Below are 26077 nucleotides of genomic sequence, written 5' to 3'. Positions count from 1 at the left end.
ACTGCCACCACCCAGGGCTAGGTTTGATTCTGGCTCTGCATCCTCTGGGTAGCACAGGCCTAGTAGCCCTCAAGGGTACTTGACTCACTTCAAGCACTTGGGGGTGCTTCCCTCAGTCAGAAGCACAAGTAGTGGTCTCCCTTAGTCAGCCAAACCAAGGGGACCCCAAGGCATAATCTAAACCCACTCCCAATAAGTCTCCCACGCTAAGTACAAAGAACTTTATTGGTTACAAGGGGTAGGGTTGGAATAGGGTGCATGGTAGAGCAATATCAGAGAAATCCCATTGAGCAAACTGGCATGGCTGGGTAGCCTTTGATCACGCATCTGAGTTGTTGCAAGCTATGTATCTAGTTAGATCTTGGGTAGCTTACTCACAAGTATCATCCATAGGCAGGTAGAGATTCCCTCTGGAGGCTGGCAGTTCCGTGATCATGAGTTTTGAGAGAGAGAACAAGTTTCAGATGGTTCAGCTGAGTCTTTCTCATGGCTGCTGCTCCCTCCTCCTGGGCAGTCCTTAACTTATATAGCCCTTATGACCTCATTTACTTGGTCCAATGGAGGCCAGCACCTATTGGCTGTCAGCCAACCAATTTGAAATGCATCACTAGTTACTGGGCAGACTGGCAGTTCCTAGTTCTCCAGGGAGCCCAAGCCCCTCACCCAGGTATGTGATGCCAGTAAAGTAGGCAGAGGGAGCAGGTTTCCCCCCTCCCTCAGGAATGTATCCAGCTCAGGTTACCTAAAGAAATAGGGTAAGGTGTGTATCCTCTGCTGGGCCCGTCCTAACCAAATTGTCACAGAGCAGAGTTTTTGGGGAGAAACAGAGGTGGCCTTCTGCCACACAGTCTCCATGCCTTTCCATCTTGCAACTAAAACTAGACTGTAGGGCTGTGAGAAGCTTCAGTCACTGATTCAATTTGGAGGAGATTCGGCCTGATTCAGCAGCTGAATCTCCAAATCCAAACTGAATCAGGAGACCCATTAATCTTTCCGAATTGAATCAGAAGCCTCTGCTTTGATTCGGAGAGATTCAATGATTCGGCCATAGACACAGCTTTATATGTTTTTTCTACATACCTCAAAGTACCAGGTGCGGCTCGTTAATGCTGAGATGGGGGGGCATATGGAATATCCCACGGGAGCATGGGGGGTCCCCTGCGTGCTTGGCTGTGATCCCCAGTACTTCTGGTCCACTCCCAGGTCTACCACTGAGCATGCGTGGGGCCCCCATGTGCTCCTGTGGGCGCTCCATCCACCCCACCATCTCAGCATTCACGAGCCGTGCCTGGTACCTTGAGGTATATAGAAAAAACCTATAAAGCTGTGTCTGTGGCCGAATTGCTGATTCTCCCAATCAGAACTGAATCTTCAGATTCATCCGAAATGAATCGGGACAGTGATCTGAATCAGTGAATCGAATCACTGTCCCCTGAATCACATACTGTCTGCTTCGCATACCTCTGGTAGACTGTGGTGTTATGATGGAGTTTTTTGGTGGGGAGGCAGGGGAATTGTTTGGGTTTTTTTGTTTTGTTTTATTGTTTTACTTTGGATTATGTGTCATTAAGTATTTGGCCAGACGCTTTACTGATATAACTTAGTAAAACTCCATTGTCTTCAAAAGATTAATACCATCTGAGGTTCAAATAAGACTCCAAACATGCATCAGTCAAATGGAGACAATTTTCAGTCGCTAGTAACCTGGAAGAGAGCAATTCTGGTACTATACAATACTAATACACTGAGCCACTAAGCCCTTAGACTTCCTATTGGTTTATCCCCATTTTGGATAGTCTGCCTGCTTCCTTACTCAAAACCATGTTAATCATTTGATAAACTCCTTTTACTATTGAAAACAGATCATTGCAAGTGTCAGTAAAACAGAGATCAGGTTATAAAATGTGCAGTTTGTAAATACAAGATTATAAAATGCTTGCAATAACATTATAAAGGGATGTAGCTGTTTTAAACATGGAAATATTTATTATTTTTTTAAAAGAATACATACTCTGCCATGTTCTTTTGCTGTTAAATTATCTATGAATGTCAATAAATACTTAACTTTGAAAATCAACAAACGATAGGTTTGGCATTATTGCAAATTAAGAAATGATCTGTTAAAGCTTTCGGTTAATTTTAGTTCCTAACATTCACTGAAGGGAACACTGATTGGGCTTGTCCTTTTCCTGTTGACCTCCATGACTAAACCATTAGTTTTAATAGATGCTGGGGTCATATCATCGCTGCTTTCAATGTTGTCATACCTCCTGTTTGTATTTCTTCTGTATTTCGTTTTCCAGCTGACACTTGTATAACATTTGGGGAAAACATCTGTTTTGGAATGAACACTATAGAAGGTGTAGATGGATGGGATACTATATTTTTAACTTCTTTGCCTGTTGTTTTGGTTTGGTTTTATCATGTTTCACATTTAGTATGGTTATTTAGCAAAACAAATACTTAAAATGTAGTTTAGTTGCAAGAGAGTATTAAGTTTTTTGTGTAATGTTTATAATTGTAGCTACATTGATTAGGTTATATATATTGATTAGATATACTTAACTTTAAATATCTCTTGATTTTACTGTTAAGCATGCATTTAAGTCTTTAAATTATGCATATAGGTCATTAGACTGTAAGGTTCTTGCAGCATGGGATTATTTCTACATATGTTTTGAATAGTACTCAGCACAATGAGGTTTTGGGTGCTGTTATAATATAATAAAATACTGAATAATAGTAATATGTCTGCTGTAACTCTTTTGGCACTATATTTTTTGGTAAAATAGAGGCATCCAGTTAAAGCATGCACATAGCACATGTTAAATATAGATGTTGTTTACATTTTTAATTAGTAATACTCATGTATTTAATTATTATCCAATGTTCTATGGGTCAGATTGCTCATTTCCATGGAAACTAATATGTTAAAGACAAAAGGATCCTCACACAGATTTCCCTAGGTATTTGTGTCAAGGATTAAATTATAATCAGGCTAGTTGCCATCCCAACCCTTTTGTTGAAAAATAATGTAGTGCACTGGATATTGCTTTATAGCTATTCAGCTCACATTATCAAGTGTGCTGCACATTCCATACATAAGGATCATTGGCTCCTGACAGGTCTCATTTATCAGGAAGAGGTTTATGAGTTTTTCATTGTTGCCAGTAGTAAGCTTTCACAGAAAGACTGGGTCTAAATATCTGTGGCACAACTAAATAAAGCAGGAGTTTAAAAACACTAACTATATATTTCTATGAAAATATGTTATAATAACATGCATACACATAGCTTCACAAAGCTAGTGGCTAGGGACAGACATTACATATTAACTGGTTTAAGTGATCAGAAACTGGTTTAATCCTGTAACAGAACAGATGTTCAGTGCACATAAACCAGTTTGAAAAAGGCTGAAACCAGTTTGAGATAAACCTGGTTGAATGTAGTAGCAGACTTAACTGATTAGGGTCAAACGGGTTAATGCCATGTCTGTCTCAGACCTCTTGCTGGTTTAAGTTAAACCAAACTCCCCAGCATCCCAGCATACTCTTTGGGCTGAGTGGAGCTTTCTGCTCCTAAGCAGGGCTGGACCCTCCCCTCTGCTCCCTGGCTGCAGCTCCAGCAGAGAGGCTGCTCCCCCCTCCCCTCCCCACTCCCTACTAAGCAGGAATTCCCCCCTCCCCTCTGCCTCGTGGAGAAGTGTCTGTGTATTAGCTAGCAGACCACATGCTGGCTATAGTCCATACTGAATCAACAGGTAGACTCAACAGGCAGAAGGTAATGTCCCTCTGTTGCTTTCTTAATGGGGTGATAAACACTGAGTTAGGGGGTGATAAATACTGTTATGAATTCCCTTCTGAGCTAATTAGAGTGTGCTGCTGGGGCCTGGCCACACCCCCTTCAGCTCAGTACTGTGGAAGGGAAGGGAGAACTGCTCTAGTGCCCCCCAGCTTCTATCCTGAGCAACTACAGGCATGTGCCTGCATGTCTGGGATGTCTGTGCAGTTACAAACCAGTTCAGCATAGCCAGGTTAGACTATCCTGTAAAGATTGAATCAATTCAGGCTCAGGTTTTTTGAATGTCTGTTCCTAGCCAGTGTGGTTAGCACCCATTCCTACTGATTCAGGGTGGGACGGGGGTCCTTCTCTCATTCTTTTTCAATAAGGAAAACTTTGATAAGGCACGGACAGTATTCTAGCCAGGACCTATATTTGTGGGGAGACTCTCTGAGCTCCCTGACAATATCTGTGCCATAGACATCAACCACAAATATTGATCATATATTGACAGCTTACATTGCTTTGTGTTCTGCTGATACCAGTATGCTGTATTTGCTTTTAGCTGCACAAAGTGAAACACATTTTGATGTCCTTCCTTTTTTTGGCTTTTTGAAGGTGAAAATTTCAGAATACCAGAATTTACTACTGGCCTTAAAGGCTAGGGACAGAAGTTACACACAAACCAATTTAGGTGATCAGAAACTGGTTTAAACCTGTAACAGAACAGAAGCTCAGTGCACATAAATCAGTTTCAAGATAACTGAAACTGGTTTAAGATAAATGTGTTTGAATGTGGTATCAGACTTACCTGATTTGGGTCTAACCGGTTTATGAAACTGCTGTACCAGACCCCTTCCTGGTTCAAGTTAAATCACAGTCCCCCAGCATCCTAACATGGTTTGGAGCCCTAGGCTGGGCTGTGCTGTCTGCTCCAGAGCTGGAGCAGTAAGGGCTGGCTGACAAAGTGAGGAGAGGGAAAGCCCAGCTGGGGATGCAGCCCAGTCTGCAGGGGGTGGGGAGGGACTGCCCCTCCAGCAAACCCTGGGGGCCAGGGCCAGGGAGGGGGATTAAACACCCCTTCCTCTGCTCAAATTTACTGCTGACTGTGACTGTGGACTACAAGTCCTAGAGGCACCTGGAAGCAGGAGGAGGAAGTGATGAGAAACCCTGCAGAGTCCTGCTTCTGTGACTTTGAAAATCCCAAGAACCTTGGGGGCAGCAGGAAGAAGTGAACACAGCCCATTCTGGCTAAGTGCTAGAAAGCTGTGCTCTAGCACCTCCCCAGCTTCTGGCCTGAGCCACTGCAGGCATGTGGCTGCATTTCCTGAAACAAAGGTAAATGTCTGTTCACTTTTGTTTCAGTTTAAACTTTACAGTTTAGACTAACCTGCAAAGACTGAATCAATTCAGCCTTGGGCTTTTTGACTGTTTGTACTTAGCCAAAGTGTGGCTGTACCATATACACCAGCTGAAAGGAGATTAGATCCAGTTTTAGTGTCTGTAAAAGTATTTCTTTCCAAAGCAGAATAGCTAGGTTGGTAGGACAAAAGATTCTGCTTAATGGCACAACCTGCTTCCCATTACAGCAGAGCCTCTTATCCCCTTTCTCTTTGATTGATACTCCCTCCCTCTAAACTCCAGTGGTTCCAGGATCTTAAAATAGCCTGAGAAACAGCTCCCTAACAGCTATCACTTTATTTAGAGCATAAATTGCGTATAGCCAAGTACTGTCTGGAATACACACAGTACATGCTTTATACGCACAGTGATATGTGAGTATCACCAGTGTTCCTTCTTTTTATAGTCCATAGCATTATACATATCCATTTTCATGTAGTCTAGCCAAAACACATTTTAATTTTTATAGTTGGGTTTATAGTTGATCAATCACACGGAAAAACATTTATGAAAGGAGTGAAACGGAAGCTGCTTCCTTAGTTCTCACCAGTAAGCTCATAGGAAAGTAGGACTGAAAGGAACCTTGTGAGGTCCTGTAGTCCAGCCTCCTTCTCAATAATGTGATCAGTACCTCTTCTGAATCTTGCATAATACTAATATTCATATGTATTTTCCCCTGTGAGCTTTATGAGCATGTTGAATGATTGTGACAGTGAAAGGCATTGACCTAGAATAGATTCTTCAATGCTCGTGCCAGAAAAATGTCCCAACTGTCTTTGCCTGACATAGTAAAGAGACTGTGAGAACAAAGAGGTGGTTTCTAGTTTACAGGCTGCTCTGGTTCAGGGTGAAAAAAACTTAACAAATTGGTCACTTAAAATCTTCAACTAGCTAGGGGTTTTTATTGTTGGAAAGATTGAACTATGCAGAAGAATTGCTGTATCTGAATAGACTACTGGTCCAAGGTGGGTTGACCCTTTAGAATACCTTATGATGCTTTATAGGAAGATAACTGGAAATCGCCAAATGTATGTTGATAACCTATGGAAGAGAGGGAGAGATTTTTTTTTCATAATCCCAGTTAGCAATCAGTTTCTACTCTAAGAAATAAGGATTAGTAGCCCAGCAACTTTAATTAGGGAGACTTAACTCCAAATGTTGTTTGGGTTCATGTAAATACCAAGTTGTCTTGATAATCTCATTGATTTATTTTGCTCATGGGTGCTAATGTACATGGTAGATAGCCCGTGCACAAGTTGGTCACAAGTTCAAGCCCATAGTAAAAGCGCTTACAGCATGGCCTCTCAGATTCCAATGAAATTTGCAAATTCTGCTAAATACCTTGTCAGAAGGACACAAAAAGGAAAGGTTTTTTACAGACATAAAACAAACCAAAAATTACGCTTTAATTTAAAATTGGCGCGGCCCTGCATGCCCAGAAGAGGCATCATGTTAGCTGGACCTGGTTCGTGCAGCATCTGTATAGATTGGAGCTTCAGCAGGGCTTTTTTGGTATTTTTATCTAATAGCTGATTTAATCTGTTTTAGATAACGGTGCAAAATGTCCTGCTGAAATGCACAGTCTGTACAGGTGCTGTGGAGCCGGGTCAAACTAATTCGCTGCCTCTTTCAGTAAAGCACAGGTTTTGGCTTTTTTTTTCCACATCTGTCAGCAGCCTAAAAGGATGAATGTTATAGCTTTATTAATTACTGGAAGAATTCTCTCTTGTAATCTTTATTGTGCTTTTTGTATGCCCTCTTATGGCTTAATTCTGCAACACCTAGTGCTGCAATCATGTCCAGCATTAAAACCCACGGGGGGGGGGGGGAATGCTCTTTTGTGGTAAAAATCAATCTGGTCTTTGAGCTCCTTTTACATCATTTTGTGATAGAACAGACCATAGGGTAGGCCTGAAAATCTAGAAACCCTCAGAGATCCATAGGCAGTGCTGAGCCAATGCAGTGTCTCTCTAGTCTCATTCTTTCCCCTTGCCTCTGACATCAGGCCTATATTGGGACCATAGATCCCAATCGCCGTGTTGGATGGTTCATCCGAAAATATAAGTATTATTTTTCCAGGGCATATTTTTTTCCAGAAAGTTCTCAGGGGAGACTGTGTGACCTTCCCAACCACCCTGACCCAGCCAGTCTGTTCCTCCCTCCATGTGGATCCTTGGACAAAGTGGGTAAACCTCTATTAGGTCCATAGGGATGGTGCATAGAGATGACTGACTCTTCTTATTTGCCTCACTGTAGAGTGGGAATCATAAACTTGCAGATCTGGGCAGCACAGTATCCTGAAGGGGGTGAAACATCATTTGGTGGGGTTTTTTTACATTCATGTGAAGACAGGCTAGTGTTAATGAGGACTATAGAATCATCAGTCTTCTCCTTTCTAATGCACATATGTTAATCTCAGTCCTTAAAATGCCTCTTAATATTCAAATTGCTTAGTCATCTTTATTATCTTTTTTCTGGACAGCTTCTATCTTAGTTATTTTTTAAGAAGGGCAACCAAATTGAATGTAATATACAAAGTGCAAGTGCACTTTCATTATAAATATTGCCATTATATTTTCTATACCGGCCTTGGTTCTCCTCTTAATGTAACTAAGTATTCCATCAGATTTTAAACTGTTCTTTGGCACTGAGCAGATGTCCTCTTGAGTGTTCTCCACAGTGCCTCCTTGATATTTCACTGAACTGAACAGTGCCTGTGTAAAATCTAAATTGTTTGTCATGATTTCCAGCACCTTGAAATTATATTAATTCTCACTTTCCCTGTGGGTTTCCCAATTCTTCTGTTTAAAGATATTCCTTTGGAGTGCCTCAAAACTGTGGTACTTTTTTATTAACCTAAATAATTTTATGTTGTCAGCAGATTTCACTGTTACAATCTAATTCATCCTGTAGATCATTAAAGAGTAAATTCAGCAGCAGACCTGCAGCTACAACCAGTCCCTGGGGCTTTCCACTGTTAACTGCTTTCTGTTCCAATAAATGGTCATTTATTATCATTTTGTGTTTTCTGTCACTAAGCCAGTTTTTAAATCATAACAGGTTTTTGTGTCTCACTCCATGGATCAGAGCTTTATTTTTTATGTTACTACAATGAATTATAAGTGCAGTCTTTCAGTTAAAATAAAATTCTTAGTTGTGCTTACTTTTCCATAGCCAGGGGTTAAAATGCACCACCACATTCAGACTTTTCATCAGCTTCTTTCCACTCTCCTGTTTCCCCTCCAGCTAATCCCCACCCTCATTTTTAAAGTAATCTTTTAAATTATATATTTTGTATATTTGTTTTCTGAAAGGATTCTTTAACAATTCTGTATATTTGCAGAGATGTCTGTCTGTCTCTAAATTATTTTTGTTCAAAATCATGTTATCTACTACAGTAGCTTATACAGTGGCACCGCTGCAAGTAACGGGCTGGTACAGCCGACAGATCACACTAGTAGCAGGGCATCCATTCCAGTTTCTGAAATATTATGTACTTATGATAAAGGTTAATAACATTGTTTTCTTTCTCTGTCTCTTTACCACATGCACTCGTCTCTGATCCCTCTACTACACATGTGTGCACATGTGCATAGCTTCCGTCCTTCCCCATTTTCTCACACTACAGTACTACTTTTTCTGCCTGTCATGCACACCTCTCTCCAGACTCTAGATTCTTGATGCTGTAAGACCAAAAGGGATCCCTACCTCTTCCCACAGTCCAGGGTATGGAGCAGGAGCTAAGAGTAGAAACTGTCTTCACCAGTGTTTCATTCTAAAAGATATGGAGGGTTTTCCATTCTACAAGTTGGGTAGGATTGTTCTTTTGTCCCTCTTCACCTTTTTTATCTCAAATGTGAAAGATGGTGGAGGTTTTGTCTAGTAGTGCAAGCAGCTAGGTGTGAAGATTAGTTCTACACAGTCCATGTCTGTCTGTCTGTCTCTCTCTCTCTCTCTCTGTGGGATCTAAGCAACACCCTCTGAGACTTGAGCAAGGAGGGAAGGGCCATGGGGAAAGAGCCAATAGGGAAGAACGGTATTTACTTAGTATTGCTGATCTTGGAACTTGATGAAAAACAGCTTGAAATACCAGCCTCTGGCTTCGTTACTATTCATTCCATCCAGGAAGAGCACACATTGACTGCAGATGCTTCCTCAGCCTGATGAAGGGTTTTTAAACCTGAAAGCTTGCTAAGACATTTTTTTCCAACTATTTAGTTGGTCTAATAAAAGATATCGTATTTACCCAAATAACCTTGTCTGCCTATGTCCTTAGACCAACACGGCTACAACCTACACTCCTGGATTCACTGCACATCACTGCACATTCTGGCACCTTGCTAAATCTGAGCACAGTATAAAATCACATATGTATTTAACTGGTATAAATGTATGCAGTAGTGTCCTGTAGGAAGAAGCAGAGCCATCCTTCTGGGATGCGGGGCCTGGGGCATATCAGCCTGTGTGGGGCCCGGGACAGGAGAGGGTGGGTGGCGAGTGGCTGGAGCCAGCAGGGGGAGAGTGATGGTGCTTGGGAGTGCCAGGCCCTATGCAGCACTGACCGTGGGGCCTGGGGCAGTCACTCTGATTCGCAGCCCCCTAGGGATGGCCCTGGGAAGGTCACAGACTTCTCCTATTCTTTCTGATGAGGTGTTAACTTTAAAATCTAATGAATTGCAGGTATGCTGTTTCTCTCACTGTGTACAAAACCCCCTCTTAGTGTCATCAACAATCTTTCCATGGGAATAAGGAATGCCCTTAACTTTTAAACTTAAAATTCTAGCTTTGTGAACCATATTGGTGCCTATGAAGCACCATCTACATCCCACAGTACATTTATCCAATGTTGCTGGATATACTGTTTATGTCCTGACATCTTGTTTATTTGAATGAACTTTCCATGGAAAACCACTTTATAGAATATATTCACATTCAGATAAAAAAAACAGACAATTAAGCAACATGAAATGTACAAATAACCTATTTGCAAAAAGCAAATGAGGTTAGCTCAGCAAGCTAAAATAAAACACTGTATTTATTTTTGAGTTGACATTTTAACCTTTTCTTTAGATTAGTGTTGCCTGGTTCCACATCAGTCTTTAAGGTAGGGGTAGAGGTTCAGCAATAGAAGAAGTTATATGAAAGGGGCCATGACTTTAGAAAGTTTGAAAACCACCACTCTAGAAGTACTGGACATATGCTTAAAACAAGTGTCAGGTGAGTTAGTAATATGCATATTGGTTTGGATTTTTGCCTGAAAAAAATAAAAACACTCAAGAGATTGGAGCAAGTTTACCCTTAAGCCAGTTGGTTTAAAATATCACCATTCATACCAGATACTAAAATATCCATTCCAAATATGGCAGAAGGTAGGGCTGGCTGCCACCTTAGAGACTAACTAGTTTAGAGAGGCATGAACTTTCATAGGCACCAGCCTACTTCATTGGATGTTAACAGGTCAGACTAACATAGCTAACCCCATTCCTAGCAAGTATCTACTCAGTTAATTTCTCTGTTCATTTAATTTACAGTTTATATCTCCATGCATTTTTCGGTATAGGTAATTTACCACTTACATGTTTGAATGTCTGTTTATGGGATGTGACTGCAGAGATGTGGCAGCTAAGCAGATAATCAGGGACATGCTGTATATGTGCAGGATGCTTCAGCAAGACATGGTAGTGATGCATTTGCTGCTTTTGTGTCTGTTAGGGAAATGTGCATTGTGTGCTCCCTCTAGCAACTGTTTTAAGATGCATGTAAGGTGGGAGGAGGGGCTGGCCATTTTCCTAAATGCTGTGGAATACTGCAGATGATTCTAGTTAGCTTCTCAGCATATTCTCAGAATATTTAAGTCAGCATTTTGTTGAGATGCTATTGGATATGCAGGGGGGAAGGAGCCTTGTCCACCAGCACACTTGTACCGGACAGGCTAGAACTTAAGTTTGTTACCTTGAGGTCTTTCATTTCTCAGGCCAATGAAAGAAGAACCTGTGGTTCCAGGACATTTAATGTATTAGCTGCATTCAAGTTTTTGACCAAAGGATTCTCTGTCAGTAGGAATAATTAATCTAAATGCTCTAACAGAGTTTTTACCATCTTACCAGTTTTTACATTACTTTGTAATGGTGCTATTTAGAATGTATTTAATGTTAGAGTTTCAAAATATTAGTTTTTAATATCTTTAACTGTTTCAATTTCATATCATGTCCATGTGAAATTACATAGAATAAGAGGTGGTCATTTTGTAAATTACTTAGTCAGTATCTATCTAGAACTCCATGGCCTCTGTACTTTGAAGTTGACATTTTTTAAAGAGCTTGATTTTACTCATGGAAAACTGGTGTTATTTTCAGTTTATACTGTTGCTTCTAAATAAAACTTATCTCCTCTTGCAGGGTTCAGACCATTTTAGCACTCTGGATTAATGATATGGTTATTTCCCTAATGTTGGCATCCACACAAGGCACTTTAAAAGATGACACAAAAGGAATTAACTACATGGTTGCACTAGCAGCCTGTGCTTAAAGTTCAAGGTGACAATCCATTCTAAACTTCTATTTTCTCTCTGCAAGAAATCATCTGACAAGAAATTTGTCATAGCTTTACAAAGGTTGAAGTTTTTGTCTTTGTGGTTTTTTAAATGTTTTTTTTTTTTTAATCCTTTGAGTCATTAGACAGTAAACACTACAATTGCCTCTTTGAAACAATGCTGCAGTATTTTTGTTCTCCTGTTAGTTAAATCAGATGGGCTTAAAGCCTTGTGCAGTTAAGCTTAACTCTGAAGAAGAGCTGGTTGTATGCCTAAAGTGATGTAATTCACAAAGAATGATTAGAGTTATTCAACTGTGTAACATGGAGCATAGGGTGTCGCAGTACCTGTGTGACCTTTTCAGTGTTCTCTGCATAATATAAGAATTTTTTTCCTTCCCAATACTTCTGGCACCAGTGGTTTTGAGGGAGAAATGAAATCAACTGGTTTTCTCAATATTATTATTTAAATGAATTTAACTCTGGACATCCCTGTTTACTTTTTTTTTTAAAAGTTCAAGAAAGTAAGGTATTAAATATGCATTAAAATCCTTGAATTCTCAGTAAGCTGCAGGAAATCTTTGGGAATAGTTGCCAGTTTTTGTGGTGTCCCTTCCTTCACCTCCGTGATTCTGGAAAAATTTTCGTTTCCTCTACGTTTTCTATTTACTTAGATTTTCTCTCTTCCCTCACCCAAGGATAGAATCAAATATTTGCTACTATCTCAGCTCTGAACCTGTTTATTTTAACAGCATCTTTAACGGTGTGTTTGACATCTGGTCATTGGGCAAGGTGATGCATACTTAGTAATGTAGACCTTAAAAAAGTCAGTTCATGCATTGCTTTGTGAAAGTACAAAACAAAATGGTTTGCAGCAATCAAAGTACTGAAGTTTGAAAATGTTGCTCCTGGTATTTAGAGGGTATCAAATTCACCTGGCCTTGGTGTGGGATCAATCCATGGGCCAGGTGAGTGGTATGGGTCTGGTTCTACAGGCACAGTCAGGCCCATGGTTACTCGCCTTTATGGTCTGGGTCCTGGTGGGAAGAGACCCAGTATCCTGGGTGATTGGCTGCCCCTGTGAAAACAAACCTTGGTGCTGGGCTTCTTCCTGCGATGTTGCAGGGGCTCCAGCACTGCAGCTTTCTCCCAGGCAGCTTGGCTGCTGCTGCCAGAACAAATCACAGTGCCAGGCTTCTTTCCTCATTGTTGCTGGGACTCCAGTGCCCCAGCTCTTGCCCAGGCACTTGGCTACAGCCATGGGAAGGTCCCCTTCATCAAGGCTGTGTGCCAAATGCCCCAGCTCTGGGAGACAGATCTGGTCTGCAGTCCAAATGTTTGACACCCCTAGTATATAGCATTCTGTATGTTAGAAATAAGATGAAGAGCAAGGACAATGTAGGTCTCTTGCTGAATGGGAAGGTAATAGTGAATATTGCAGAGGAGGCTAAAGAATCGAATGCATTCTTTACTTCAAATTTCACAGATGCATCACCTGTTAGATACTAGGCACAGTTAGCATCAAGGATCAGAGAGAAGACAGTCAACCTAGAGTGAGGAAGGCACACATTAGATATTAATTAGATGAGGCGGATGTTTTTAAGTCAACAGAGCTAAATGAGATTCATCCTAGAGTACACATGGAATTGGCAGGGGTGTTTGCAGAGCCATTGGCTGTTGTCTTTGAGAGCTTATTGAATTCCCAGACACCTGGAAAGGGGCAAACATAATGCTTATGTTTAAAAAGGAACAAGGAGGACCCAGGGGTTTACAAATCAATCAGTCTAACTGCGATACCTAGAAAGATACTGGGGATTTTGTCAAGAAATATTTTTCTAAGCACCTAGAGCAGTTGTTTTCAACCTTCTGAAACTCAAGGCACCTCTCCATCACTTTTCTGAATTGAGTTGCACCCCATTTCAAAAACTAATTTATTTATTACTGTGTTTACCTCCTTGAAGTGGGTCCAGGCAGTGGGGGTGGGGAAGCAGTTGGCAGGGACAGCCTGAGCTTATCTACTTATTTCCTCCTGCCTCAGTGACACCCTTCAAAGGATCTCACAGCACCCCAGAGTGCCCAGGTACCCTGGTTGTGAATCACTGACCTACAGGATAACAGTGTGATTAGGAACTGCCAGCATGTCAAAAGCAAGTCATGCTTAAGCATCCTGATTTCTTTTTATGACAATATTAGGGTCTTGGTGGGTAGGGGATAACAGTTGATGTGATATACCTTGACTTTAGCAAGGCTTTTGATCCTGATTCTTAATGACGTTCTCATAAGTAAGCTAAAGGAGCACAATCTCAATCAACAGCCGGCAGCTATTGCAAGTCCTGGGCTAGAACAACCCAGCTCTGGTCCAGTGCGGGCTATGGTTTTTAACGGCACATCACCAGTGGGGATCTTCATCAGGGCTAGGGCAGCTGTAAGTTGCACCTGCACTGCCTCTGCTTTTCTCTCAGTCCCAGATGCACTATGGGGACAGCTACCTGTCACCCAGCTATGGTGCAGTTCCTCACCATTTGAACGCTGAACCTGCGCCACAGCTGGGGAGAGAGGGGGGAAGATGTTGGGGGAGGGGAGAGGATTAGTGCAGCTCCTCAGAACTTGCATGGCGTGGACCTGGGCAAAACCCCCCACTCCTGGAATGCCACTGAAATCATGGTCTGGGTCCTGCCCACAAACTGTACTTTGCTGGTTCCTGATCTAGATGAAAATACTAAGGTGGGTGTATACCTAGTTGGGTCATCATGCTCAACAAGTCGTCATCAATGGCTCCATGTCTAATTGAGAGTGAGTGTCAAGTGCAGTTTCCCAAGGCCCTGTACTAGGTTCAGTACTATTCAAAATACCTACATTAATGAGGATGGAATTGAATTGAATACTTAGTAAATTTTCAGACAGCGCCAAGATGGGTCATGTAGTAGGAGCATTAAATGACAGGGATTAAGATTCAAACTGACCATGATAAATTGGAGTAGTGTTTTTAAGAAATGGGATGGAACAATCAACTGCTAAAATACATATCAGGGATGACTGGTGAAGCTGCAGTAACACAGAAAAGGACCTGTGGGTTATAGTGGACTTGAAGAATAATGAGTCAACAACGTAATAAGGTGCATCTACATGAGATATCATGTAGAGTCTCAACATCTACACGTGCAGCCCTATTAGGCTGCAGGAAACTAATCAACTCCACCACAGGTTAGTAGTACTTGTAAGTACAAGTGCTGTCCTGTGGTGGAGGTCTTTAGTGAACAGCAATGCATGTGTAGCTAGTGACGGGGCTGGTTGGGGCTGCCTGCTGGCTAGCTCCACACTGGAGTACCCTCATGCCCCAGCCAGTCCCTCTGCAGCACACTGAGCTGGGTCACAGCAGTCTTGGGCTGGCAAGCTGACCCTCTGGCTTCCCTGCCAACCAGAGTTTCCCTGACCTGGCTCAGCGTGCTGCAGTCCTGAGCACATGGTCAAATACTGCACTCAGGAACAACAAACTCCAGCGCACATTGCTAACAGCACATATAGATGCATCCATAGTATTAAAAAAAAAACAAAAAAAAAAACGCTAATAGCATACTCCAGTGTATTAACAGCTCGCAAGTCATGGAAAGAAATTATTCCACTTGATTCAGCACTGGTGAAGTCTCATTTGAAATAATGTGTCCAATTCTGGATGCTGTACTAAAAGGTTTATACAAATTGGAAATAATTTGGTGGAGAGCCACAAAAATGATTAGGGGTGGAAGAACTGGGGTTTAGTTTGGTGTAAGGGAGACTGAGGAGGAATCTGATAAGAGTCTTCAAATATAAAAGGGTTATTATAAAGAGGATAGCGCTCAAATGATCAAACTCTTGGAATCAATTTGGAAAGATTCAGTGATTCAGCCATAGACACAGCTTTAAATGTTTTATCTACATACCTCAAGGTACCAGGTGGCTTGTGAATGCTGCGATGCTGGGGCAGATGGAGTGTCACACAGGAGCACAGGGGGCTCCCCACAGCGTGCTCGGCAGCAGACCCGGAAGTGGACCAGGAGCACTTCTGGTCCACTTCCGGGTCTACTGGGGAGCACACAGGGCCCCCTTCCCCACCCTCCCCCAATGCTCCCAATTCAACAACTGGTGTCTCCTGGGTCTGGGGGGGCACCCGGGGTCTTCCCACGGCCGAACACTAAGCCGGGGGCGGCATGCTCCCCGGTGGACCCGGAAGTGGATTGGAAGTACTTCCAGTCCACTTCCGGGTTCGCCACTGAGCACACCACTGAGCATGACCTGTAATACTACTACTTCATTGTTCTCTTGTATTTTGTTGTAGGTTCATGTACCCACACTGCTACACTGTGTGCCCAAGCAGCCCCTACCTCACCCTCCACTTTTGTGCTGTGCTGTCCTGCTCCCTAAGGCAGGGGCAGGTGGCGTAAGTTGGAGGAGGGGGGAGCCTGAAGAATCTGGCTGCATGCAGCCCCCAGGCTGCCAGTTAGATAGCCCTGATGTAAAGTATGATGTCTGTTTTCTTTTTAAATTAAGAGAAATATTGTCATTATGAGGTCTCAGTGAATTTTATAAGGTTAAACACTGTCTTTGCCTTATATTCAAAAACAGGGTTATTACAAATATAGCTTCTTAAAGATACCCTTGCACATAGATTTTATGTTTCTGCTTAATACTCTTGGCTCTCGGGACCAATTTGTCATATCCAAAATATATGTGCCTGAATCTAGTGAACCAGTCAAAGGAAATATGTAATTAGCCATTTTTATTGAAGTGTGCATACTATGCTTCAGTGACTAATTTTCCAGGCAGTGCTTCAGAACCTTATGCCTCTTTTGCATATTTAAACATTCCTGGTTATGATATTTTATATTTTCATAGTTAGAACTGGATTAAGTTTAAATATTTAATTAACATTTAGCTTTTAAAATCTCCATTCATCTATGGAAGCATTTATTGATAATGAAAACATTAGTGTAGATATTCTAGAGTGCATGGTATCTTTTTGCCTTTATGACAGTAAGTTATGAAATAACAGATACATATAGAAATTTGTTTTGATACCTTTAAGTTGAATTTTAAAGATTGGGAATATAACAGGGCAAAATATTTAGAACAGTGGAGGCCAACCTTTTTAGCAGGAGTGACACAAGTCCCACATACTCCCTGAGTGCCACTTTGCCCCCCTTGCTCTGCCTAATTTGCCCCCATCTGTTCTCTGCTCCTGGTCTGATCCACTAATCTGCTTTTTGCTTCTTATATATACTCCTTTCCCAATCTGCTTTTTTGCTTTTTATCTGCTGCTGTGCTCCACCCCTGATCTGCCATGTACCTAGGCTGCCGCTTTTGACATAGAGGCTTCCATTTGTGGCATAGAGGCTGCCATTTTTGGCACGCATGTCGCAACTTGGCCACCCTAATCTAAAATAGTCTTGTTTAAGTTTGTCAAAACTCTCATAATGAGAAACTGAACATGTATTTTACTAATTACAGTATCATTTTTATGTTATAACAATGATTGTTTATCACTGTTAAATATTTGTCTTCAGGAATCTTCAGCTGAAAGCCAAGGTTTTCCTTTTTACAGCCCTGAAGACTTGCCCTGAAAATATCAAACTTCAAACCAACTAATAATATAGGACCTTATATTTGCTATCTTAGGCCTACAAACGGTATATATAATGACTGTGAAGCTAGAATTTATGTCCCAAGGAAGATAGTTTAGTGGACAGAGGGCACTGAAGCTATCAGAGGTGTATGATACATATATTATAGTGGGGTTGCACAATTTATCATAAGGATATAGCCACCATATATCTACATATCACAGATCTGATGGTGACAGCTATATAATGTATTTTCACAAACAGTTTGCTTAATTGATTTAAGTGAAAAGTGTGTTGGGGGGGAGAAGTTTACCATATTTTCTTTTCACTTATTGCTCCATAGAAAATGTTAATGTATGGTAAACATGAGTGGACTCCATCTTGACGCTATTAATTTTATATCATAATATCCCATAAAGCTGTATGTCAAAAGAGACAGAAACAGGTTGTACAAACTTCTGTTTCAGTATGTGGAAGAGGTAGATTAGAGAAGCCTCAAAGAACTGGTTCTTAATACCCTTTTCTCCCTTTCATTGCGTACAAACCTTAATAGCTGCTGATTTGCAATGTTGGATTTCATGACTGTAGGGTCTGAGATCTCAGTGTCAGTTTGAGATCTGTTCTCATGAAGGTTAAACTACTGATTTGTGTTCTGTTTCCCTCAGTATTTTCTGTTGATATTTGCAAGCCAAATATGTTTTCTGGGAAGCAAAGACTCTTCCTCCCATGAACTCCTGGCCTCATTATTTCAAATTTAATCACTTTTCTTTACCCTTTGGAAGAAATTGCTGGCTGTTTTACTTCTATAACATGCAGGTAATCTCCAAGTTGTATCCTTTCTGCTAACCTGTGATTTCATAAGTCATCTGACAAATCACTGGTCCTAGGGAATAGGCTTGGGTGTATACATAGGAATCAATCATGCATTGTTGCAAAATCCCAAATGACTTTCAAGAATTCAGTGTCAGCAATGGCACTGGATTTTTTTTTTTCTTTTGTGCAATGCTATAAATCTCCTGAATCTCATTGCAATTTTTTTAAAGATAACTAAAAATATTTGTCCTAAATGGTTAGGAAACAATTTATTTACCATATAAAATGTCTCAATATGGCCTGGTTTTGCTTTGCACATTGTTTTGCATTTGAAAGCACCTGATCCTGTTACTAAAATCAAGGTTGGAGGAGTATTTTAATTTTATCTCTAGCTTTTCTGACTAGTTTATATTATATTATAGTGATTATTTGTCTTCAGTATGGTAGTATACAGAACATCTAATTACAGTATATATCAAGCTACTAGAAGAAATTGATGTTACAATGAAAGCCAGTTCTAAAATATAATTGCTAAAAATTAGACCAGAAAGCATTGAGAGTTTCGGACAAAGAAGATCTAAAGACCAGAAGAAGAATGTCTTGCAGTCAAAGCTTGTCTAACTCTATCCCAGCTATGCAGTTGGTTCAATAAAAGATATCACCCTAACAAATCCTTGCCTCAGGCAAACAAGGAAAACCTTGAACAAAGAATAAGCTTGTACTTTGAAGCAATAGGTACAATTGGGGAAAATAATTTAGGGAGAGATTGTTTAGAAAATGTATAATTAGGACAGTGGCATTGGAATCTGTGGAAAGAGATGAAAATCAAAGCCAAACTGACTGAGTTAAAAGCACAGGTATATACTCTCTTCTGTACTGCAGATGGGGGCAAAGAGATTATAAACATCTGGAAATGTTCCATGAGCAGCAGAAGGGAAGACAGACTTTCATGCTTCTTTCCCTATCAGCCTGCAGAGTTCTCTTTCAATTACTCCTGTGTAGCTAGCTGCTGCAGACTTATGCAGGAAACTTTATTGCTATTATGGAATTAGAAGTGATGGTATAAGTAATAGCCGTTCTCTGCTCTGGGTCCAAATCTGGAGAGTTCAAACTCAGAAGGTTCTATGGTGGTGGAAATGTGGAGAAGCAAAATTGGAGGCAGAACTTTGATGACATTGATAGCATTTTTTTACACAGTCACTTCCTGGCCTAATCATTTCATGTCTCATCTACATTGCTTCTCCGCTGGCAGGAACAACCATAGCGATATCAAAGCAAGAGCTCATGCACTGGTTTTACAAAGTTAATATGCACGTCTGTGACCAAAATCAAACAGAGCTTGAATTTAGCTTGTTAAAAGATTCAAGACAGTCATAATTAATAATATTTTACACAGGTTTGTAATTGGACGAGAAAAACCAGGACAAGTAAGTGAGGTTGCTCAGCTGATTAGCCAGACCCTAGAGCAAGAGCGTCGCCAGAGAGAACTTCTGGAACAACATTATGCACAATACGATGCAGACGATGATGAGGTAACATGCTTGTTAACATTCCTCCTATTCATTACGTTATTGTATTCATTTTCAACAGGGTTTGAGATGGAATGAATGAAACTGGTGTCATATGAAAGCCAAATCCATTCTACCATGTGAATGAAAAAAACTATCTGTTTTACTTGCACATATGCCCTTTCTGTGAGCATATCACTCTTGAAGTGCAAAAAGTCTTTGAATCAGTACAGATTTTCATGGCTATTTAACATGAGGGCTGTGTTGTGTTAGCACAGTATCTGATCTATCACTCTCACTAATGCTTGATAGAAGTTTTTCTCAACTATTGCATAGGAGGGGAAAGGCTATCTAAATTCTCTCTCCCATTAACACAGCCTAGAAGTGCTTGCTTAGATTTATTATACTATACCATGATATGCTTTCTGCCCATCTTCCACAACAGATTCCAATTATTACTTCACACACTGTGACCATGAGTCCTCCCTCAGGAACAGTTGTGTTTTGCTGCATGAGTTTAAAATAAGAGAACAAATGTCTAGGAGAACAAATGTCAAGTTGATTGACACTTGTATAAGCACCATTATTTTTGTGGGGATGTCTCCTGTGCCTGTATTAATGAAAGGAAGTTGGTTTCCTAATGCATTGCAGAATTATTTTTCTCTTTCACTATTATTCTCGTTCTGTCTTCACTTAATATTCCTGGCAATTGAGTTTTAGGTAGTGGTATGTGTGGGGAGAGACTGTAAACCTGTAATTCTCAACGCCTGGTATATGAGATGTGAAGTGTTGGTTTTAAACTTTCAGCTAAATCTCTCTTAATTTTTGAGGGATGGGTGGTAGTTCTCTAGTGGTTAGAATGCAGATTTATTCACCCCACTGACATGCATAGTCTTTACTGACATGTATGATATCTGTATCGTTGCATAAATTAGTCACTAGAGTGGGTAAAGGCAACTGCATTACCATGCCATGTCAGTATGGCAGTTCACCACGCTGTTTCTCCTCACTAACACAGTTGTCTTGCCTAAAAGTTGCTCAGTGATTCCAGGCCTACTATGTGTCAATGTAGTTTTACCCTGCAAAATAGTGGGAAAAAAGCTGTAACTGTAGGACAGCAAAACAACAGACATACTGGAGGAGAGGGGGGAGAGGTGTCAGGGAGGGAGGAGGAGGTTGAACTCGTAGGGCTGCATGTCATATACCTCTTTCATGTCAGGGAAGAATTGGTGGGGAATATACTAGTAGATGGCAAGTTGGGCAGCAGTGACCAGGAGATGATTGAGTCCAAGATCCTGAGGAAAGGAAGGGTGGAGGGCAGCAGAGTAAGGACCCTGGACTTCAGAAAAGCAGACTTCGACTCACTCAGGGAATGCCTGGGAAGGTTCCCCTGGGAAGCTAGTCTGAGGGGGGAGAGGAGTCCAGGAGAGCTGGCTGTACTTCAAAGAAGACTTACTGAGAGTGCAGGAACAAACCATCCCAATGTGCAGGAAGAGTAGCAAGTATGGCAGAAGACCAGCTTGGCTTAGCAGGGAACTCTTCAGTAAACTAAATCACAAAAAGGAAGTGCATAAGTAGTGGAAACTTAGGCAAATAACTAGGGAAGAATGAATCTAAGAGCATTGCTTGGGCATGCAGGGATGAAGTCAGGAAGATCAAAGTGCAATTGGAGTCGCAGCTAACAAGGGATGTGAAGGGTAACAAGAAGGGTTTCTACAAGTATGTTGGTAGCAAGAGGAGGATCAGGGAAAGTGTGGGTCCCTTACTGAATGGGGGAGGCAACCTTGTGACAGAGGATACAGAAAAGGCTGAAGTGTCAATGCCTTTTTTGCCTCAGTCTTCAAAGGCAAGGTCAGCTCCCAGACTACTGCAATGGGAAGCACCATTTGGGGAGGAGGTGAGCAGCCCTCAGTGGTGAAATAACAGGTTAGAAACTACTTAGAAAAGCTGGACGTGTACAAGGCCATGTACGTGTACAAGGGTGCTGATGTGATTGCAGAGCCATTGGCCATCATCTTTGAAAACTTCTAGCTGTTCTCAGTGGTGGCAGATGACAGAACCAGGAGCAATGATCTCAAGTTGCAGCAAGGAAAGTTTAGGTTAGATATTGGGAAGAATTTTCTCACTGGGAGGGTAGTAAAACACTGGAACAGGTTACCCAGAGATGTGGTAGAAGCTCCATCCTTGGAGGTCTTCAAAACCCAGCTAGACAGAGCTTTGGCTGGGATGATCTAATTGGGGATGGTCCTGCTTTGAGAGGGGGTTGGACTAGGTGACCTCCTGAGGTCCCTTCCAACCCTAATTTTCTATGGTTCTACCAATAAATCTGTGAGAAGGACCCAGCCTCCTTTTCTCCAGTAGTCAAGAGGTAAAGGTATTTGTCCAGGAAGTAGGAGATGGGCTATGTTATGGGCTCGGTAGAGAGCTGAGGATGTTCCCCCTGCCTCCTGTAGAAGTTAGGCCAGTTGGTAGAACGAACTGTAGCACTCATGGGACCAAAACTGAGAGCAAGCAAGAGAAACCCTCACTAGGGTCTCACAGCCCAGTGAAAAAAGCTTTCCCCTATGATCCCGAGTCCTAGTTTCTAGACCTTGCCCTCTGTGTTGTTTTTCCAATGTATTATTTAATTAAAATACACGAAGAATGCTTTGAGCATAAACCAGGGCTCAGTCCCAAGAGAGCATCCTGCTAACTGAGCTACAGAATCAGGTTCCCTCTTGCATGATCCCTTTCTGTCCCTATTGCACATAAATTGGCACCCCAACGTTGGGGACAACATCCTGAAGAAACAAGTTTTCTGTGAGATAAGTAATTGTTCTGTCTGCTACCACAGCAATTTGGCTGTGGTCTTTTCTCATGTCATCAGTTAACTAGAGTCAGTATTAAGAGAGGAGAGCTTCAAGTGAAACCTAGAGTTGAGGATGTTGGTGATTCAGTAAGTGACACTTTCTCCTAAATTAATACCACACTTATGTTTCTAGATTAGTGTGAGGGGACACAGAGGGTGTTTATACATGTGCTCCAGGAGTTGGGGGGAGGCTGGTTTAATTAAAGCGCCCAGAGCATCACGTGTATCAGCGTCCCCACACTGAAAAATGGCAGCAGGGATGCTTTAACTCAAGCTCATCGAATGAGCTTGAGTTAAAGCACCCCCTGCCACCATTATTCAGCACAGGGACACTGATACACTTGAAGCTGGAGTCTGCTGGAGCACGGTAATTAATTGAGTTTGCTCTGACGTGCTGTAATTATAGCATGTCAGAGCAGCCTCACTGCATGTGTATAGGCACCCAACGTCAATGGAACTGCCTTCTCTCGGGTAGAACTCTCTACAAAACTTGCTCATCGTACTCCTTTTCTACCTTTTTCCTTCATGTGGATTCATTTTTGTTATCTGTATACTTACTGCATTATGTCATGTACCAAAAAAACCTTTGGAGCAAGACCTGTAGTATTTGTGTCATGTCTCCATCATGCAATATGGCCCTGCTCTTTTTTTGTTGCTACTGAGAGCCAATAATAATATACCAATAATAAAATATTAGCCTAGTGTGGAATTTGTGCATAAGTAGGGGTGTTAGGCCTAGTGTCCTAACTGAATTTCAGTCAGAATTATGACCTGCCTATGCATTTTCATTTAGAACAACATGCTGGGTGCCCGGCAGGCAGACGATCAGGTCGCTCCCAGCCACTGCCAACTCAGCATGTGCTGGCCAGGCTTCTTGCATGCAGCATGAGATGACCAAGAGGCACCAGCCAGGCACCATCCCCACAGCAGGCAGGTTTTCTGGTCAGGAGCATGTGCTGAGTTGTTCTGAGCTGCTGCTGAAGCAGCGCAACACACAGAAAGGGACCCGCCTGGTCTGCCAGCATGTGACGAGTTGCTCCAGCACCTGTTGCTGGGGCAGAGCAGCTCAGAGAAACTCAGCATGTGCTGGCCAGAAACTCTTCAAGCTATGGGACAGTGCCTGGCCAGCACCTGACAGGTCATTTCAAGCTGCATGTGGGGTTTCTAGCCAGAGGGTGCCGAAGCAACTCATCACATGCTGGCAGGCACCAACTTGGAGTGACCCTGGACCAGCCGACCAGGAACCCTGCACTTTAAGCTCAGGCACCCTCTGGTGGCTGGCCATGTGCCTTTCCCATTTTAGGTAAGTCGTATGCAATCATAAGATGAGGCTTGATTTTCCCTATGCTGAATGGGGAAAAACCCCCTCATCTTATAATCAAGTAAATGTTGTGGCTAATTTGAAAAGTTCTACATACTCTCTTACCATGGATAAAATTCTTTTCTTTTCTTTTTTTTTTTACTGACAAACGAGTGACATTATTTTTTTCATTTACCATGAGTCATCACCTGAATAGATTTTCAGTTTTTATTATTTCATTTATTTATTAGATGTATGTTCCCTACTCCCCAAAAAGAATGAAGATAGCTCACAATAAAAAAATCCAAAGATAAATTATAAAAACATAAAATATTACCTGCTAATAACTAAGCTTGCCCAAATAAAAAGGTCTTACAATACTTCTTGAAGTTTTCCAGGCTCAGGCTGTTGTGGGCTGCAGGGGACGGGAATTCCAGAGCTGAGGTGCGACTACCACATCAGAACAACCTCCTCTGTGTTTTGAACCAAATGAACTTGGCAGACAGATGATGCTTACAGGTGATTGTTCTTGACTGACCTTAGGGAACACAAAGCGATATAATAGGGATTGCACTCAGAGGCCCCTGACAAATGTTAAAATAAAGGTTCTATAAGATCTGATGCAGAATCCTAAAACCCACACTTCCTGCCATACCACACATGCATGGCAGGAGGTGTGATTGTGGGATCCTGCATCAGAACCCACTGTTCCATGTTACCAGTGCAGGGGGAGCCTGATCCCAGCTCCATCTGCCCAGCAAATAGCAAATTTGACTCCCAGCCAGAAGAGTGCACCATGTACTCCCTGTCAGCTGATCAGAGTTCCCAGTCACAGACATATCAGTTTCACTGGTGCTACCCCACTTTAAAACAATGTAAATATGAAGAAAATTGAATCTACTTTTTTATTTTGCATGTGATTTTTGAGGCATATGAATTAACATTCTTCTGTCTTGGATGAGAAAATAAAATGCAATTACTGTTTTTATAAATTTAGACTATTTTATGGTATTGTCTGCTTCGGTACCTGGAAAAACGGAAGTAATACTATTAGATAAAAAGCTAGCAAAAACCTATGTGTCTGGGCTTAACAGAACTGGAGTAGTGAAGTGGCCTTCTGATAACCTAGATCAGTGGTAGGCAACGTTTTTTGGCCGGAGTGCTGAAAAAACCACAATGTCTACCTTGGAAGGTGCTGGAGTGCCTCCCAGCTGCAGCCAGCTCATGGAGCCCAGTCTGCTTGCAGCAGGGCTTGCAGCCTCCCAGCTGCTTGCTGGGAGCAGCCTGGGCTCCGTGGCTGGCAGCAACTGCTTAGAGCTCGGGCTGGCAGTGATGTGTCGAGCAAAATGGCCTTGCATGCCATGCTCGGCACATGTGCCGGGGGTTGCTGACCCCTGACCTAGATACATAGGTGTGAATTTTCCCCTCCATAAAGAGGACTGTAGAGACTGAGCTTTTGCCCCCAGAGTATATATTCAGCTACTTTACAGAATAATTTTAAAATGTTTTTATTGTCAACTACTTTAGAAAACTGAGAATGAATTTCAAGGAGCCTCAGGCTACAACAATAACAATAGCAACTGTTACCTTAAAAAGGTTTGTTATTTTGAAGTAAATAACTGTTGGCAGTGCTTTGCTGCTGCTTGTAAAACACTAATTACATTTTTACATCTAGTTTATTAACTTGGCAGAGGGTCTGAACTACCTTACAAAATTGATGTAACAGGCAACTGTCTTTATTCATAATTTTATTTATGAACTGTATATAGGTGTCCCCTTAAATTGTCACATTTGTTCATTTTTTAGCTATAGTTTTCATATCATGTATTGTATTATGAAGATCCTATCCTGCCCTTTCTGAAATCAGTAGCAAAACTCCCACTTATTTCAGTGGGATTATGAATGAGCCTATGCCATTCACACATTCTAGAGGGTTCACACATCTCAGTCCAAGGACTCTGGTGTTTCTGTTTCAGTTACTTGAATCTGCTGGAAGAAAATGATTGAGTGCATTCACACTGGCCACCCTCAGCTGGAGTATGATTTTCTTGCATGTCCACACTAGTATTGCCTTGCACTTCTTTCTAGGGAATCAAATTAAATATATGCCACCCTTAAACAGGTATCCCCAATGTGTTTTGCACACATTCAACATTGGTTTAAAAAGCAATTTTAGCTAACCTGGATTGCTTTCTGTATAGACAAAGCCTGAGTTCACTGAATTAGTCTGATCTCTGCCTCCATGTATGGCAAGCAGCCAGGCTTTCCCAGCCCCGGGACGGGTCTCCAAACAAGTATG

At 41.7% G+C, this 26077-nt stretch overlaps 1 protein-coding gene across 11 annotated transcripts in view; it reads left to right on the top strand.

The window, feature by feature from the left end:
- Window positions 1-26077, top strand: part of PPP1R9A (protein phosphatase 1 regulatory subunit 9A) — a 256192-nt gene that overhangs the window by 165732 nt on the left and 64383 nt on the right. For all 11 annotated transcript variants that reach the window (XM_019497853.2, XM_019497854.2, XM_059728981.1 and 8 more), the window contains exon 6: window positions 19519-19654. In XM_019497853.2, the coding sequence (XP_019353398.1) occupies window positions 19519-19654 (136 nt within the window). The remainder of the gene's footprint in view (window positions 1-19518; window positions 19655-26077) is intronic.

This window comes from Alligator mississippiensis, chromosome 5, assembly GCF_030867095.1.
Source record: "Alligator mississippiensis isolate rAllMis1 chromosome 5, rAllMis1, whole genome shotgun sequence".
Taxonomy (NCBI): Eukaryota; Metazoa; Chordata; order Crocodylia; family Alligatoridae; genus Alligator; species Alligator mississippiensis.
This window is presented reverse-complemented; position numbering and strand designations above follow the sequence as displayed.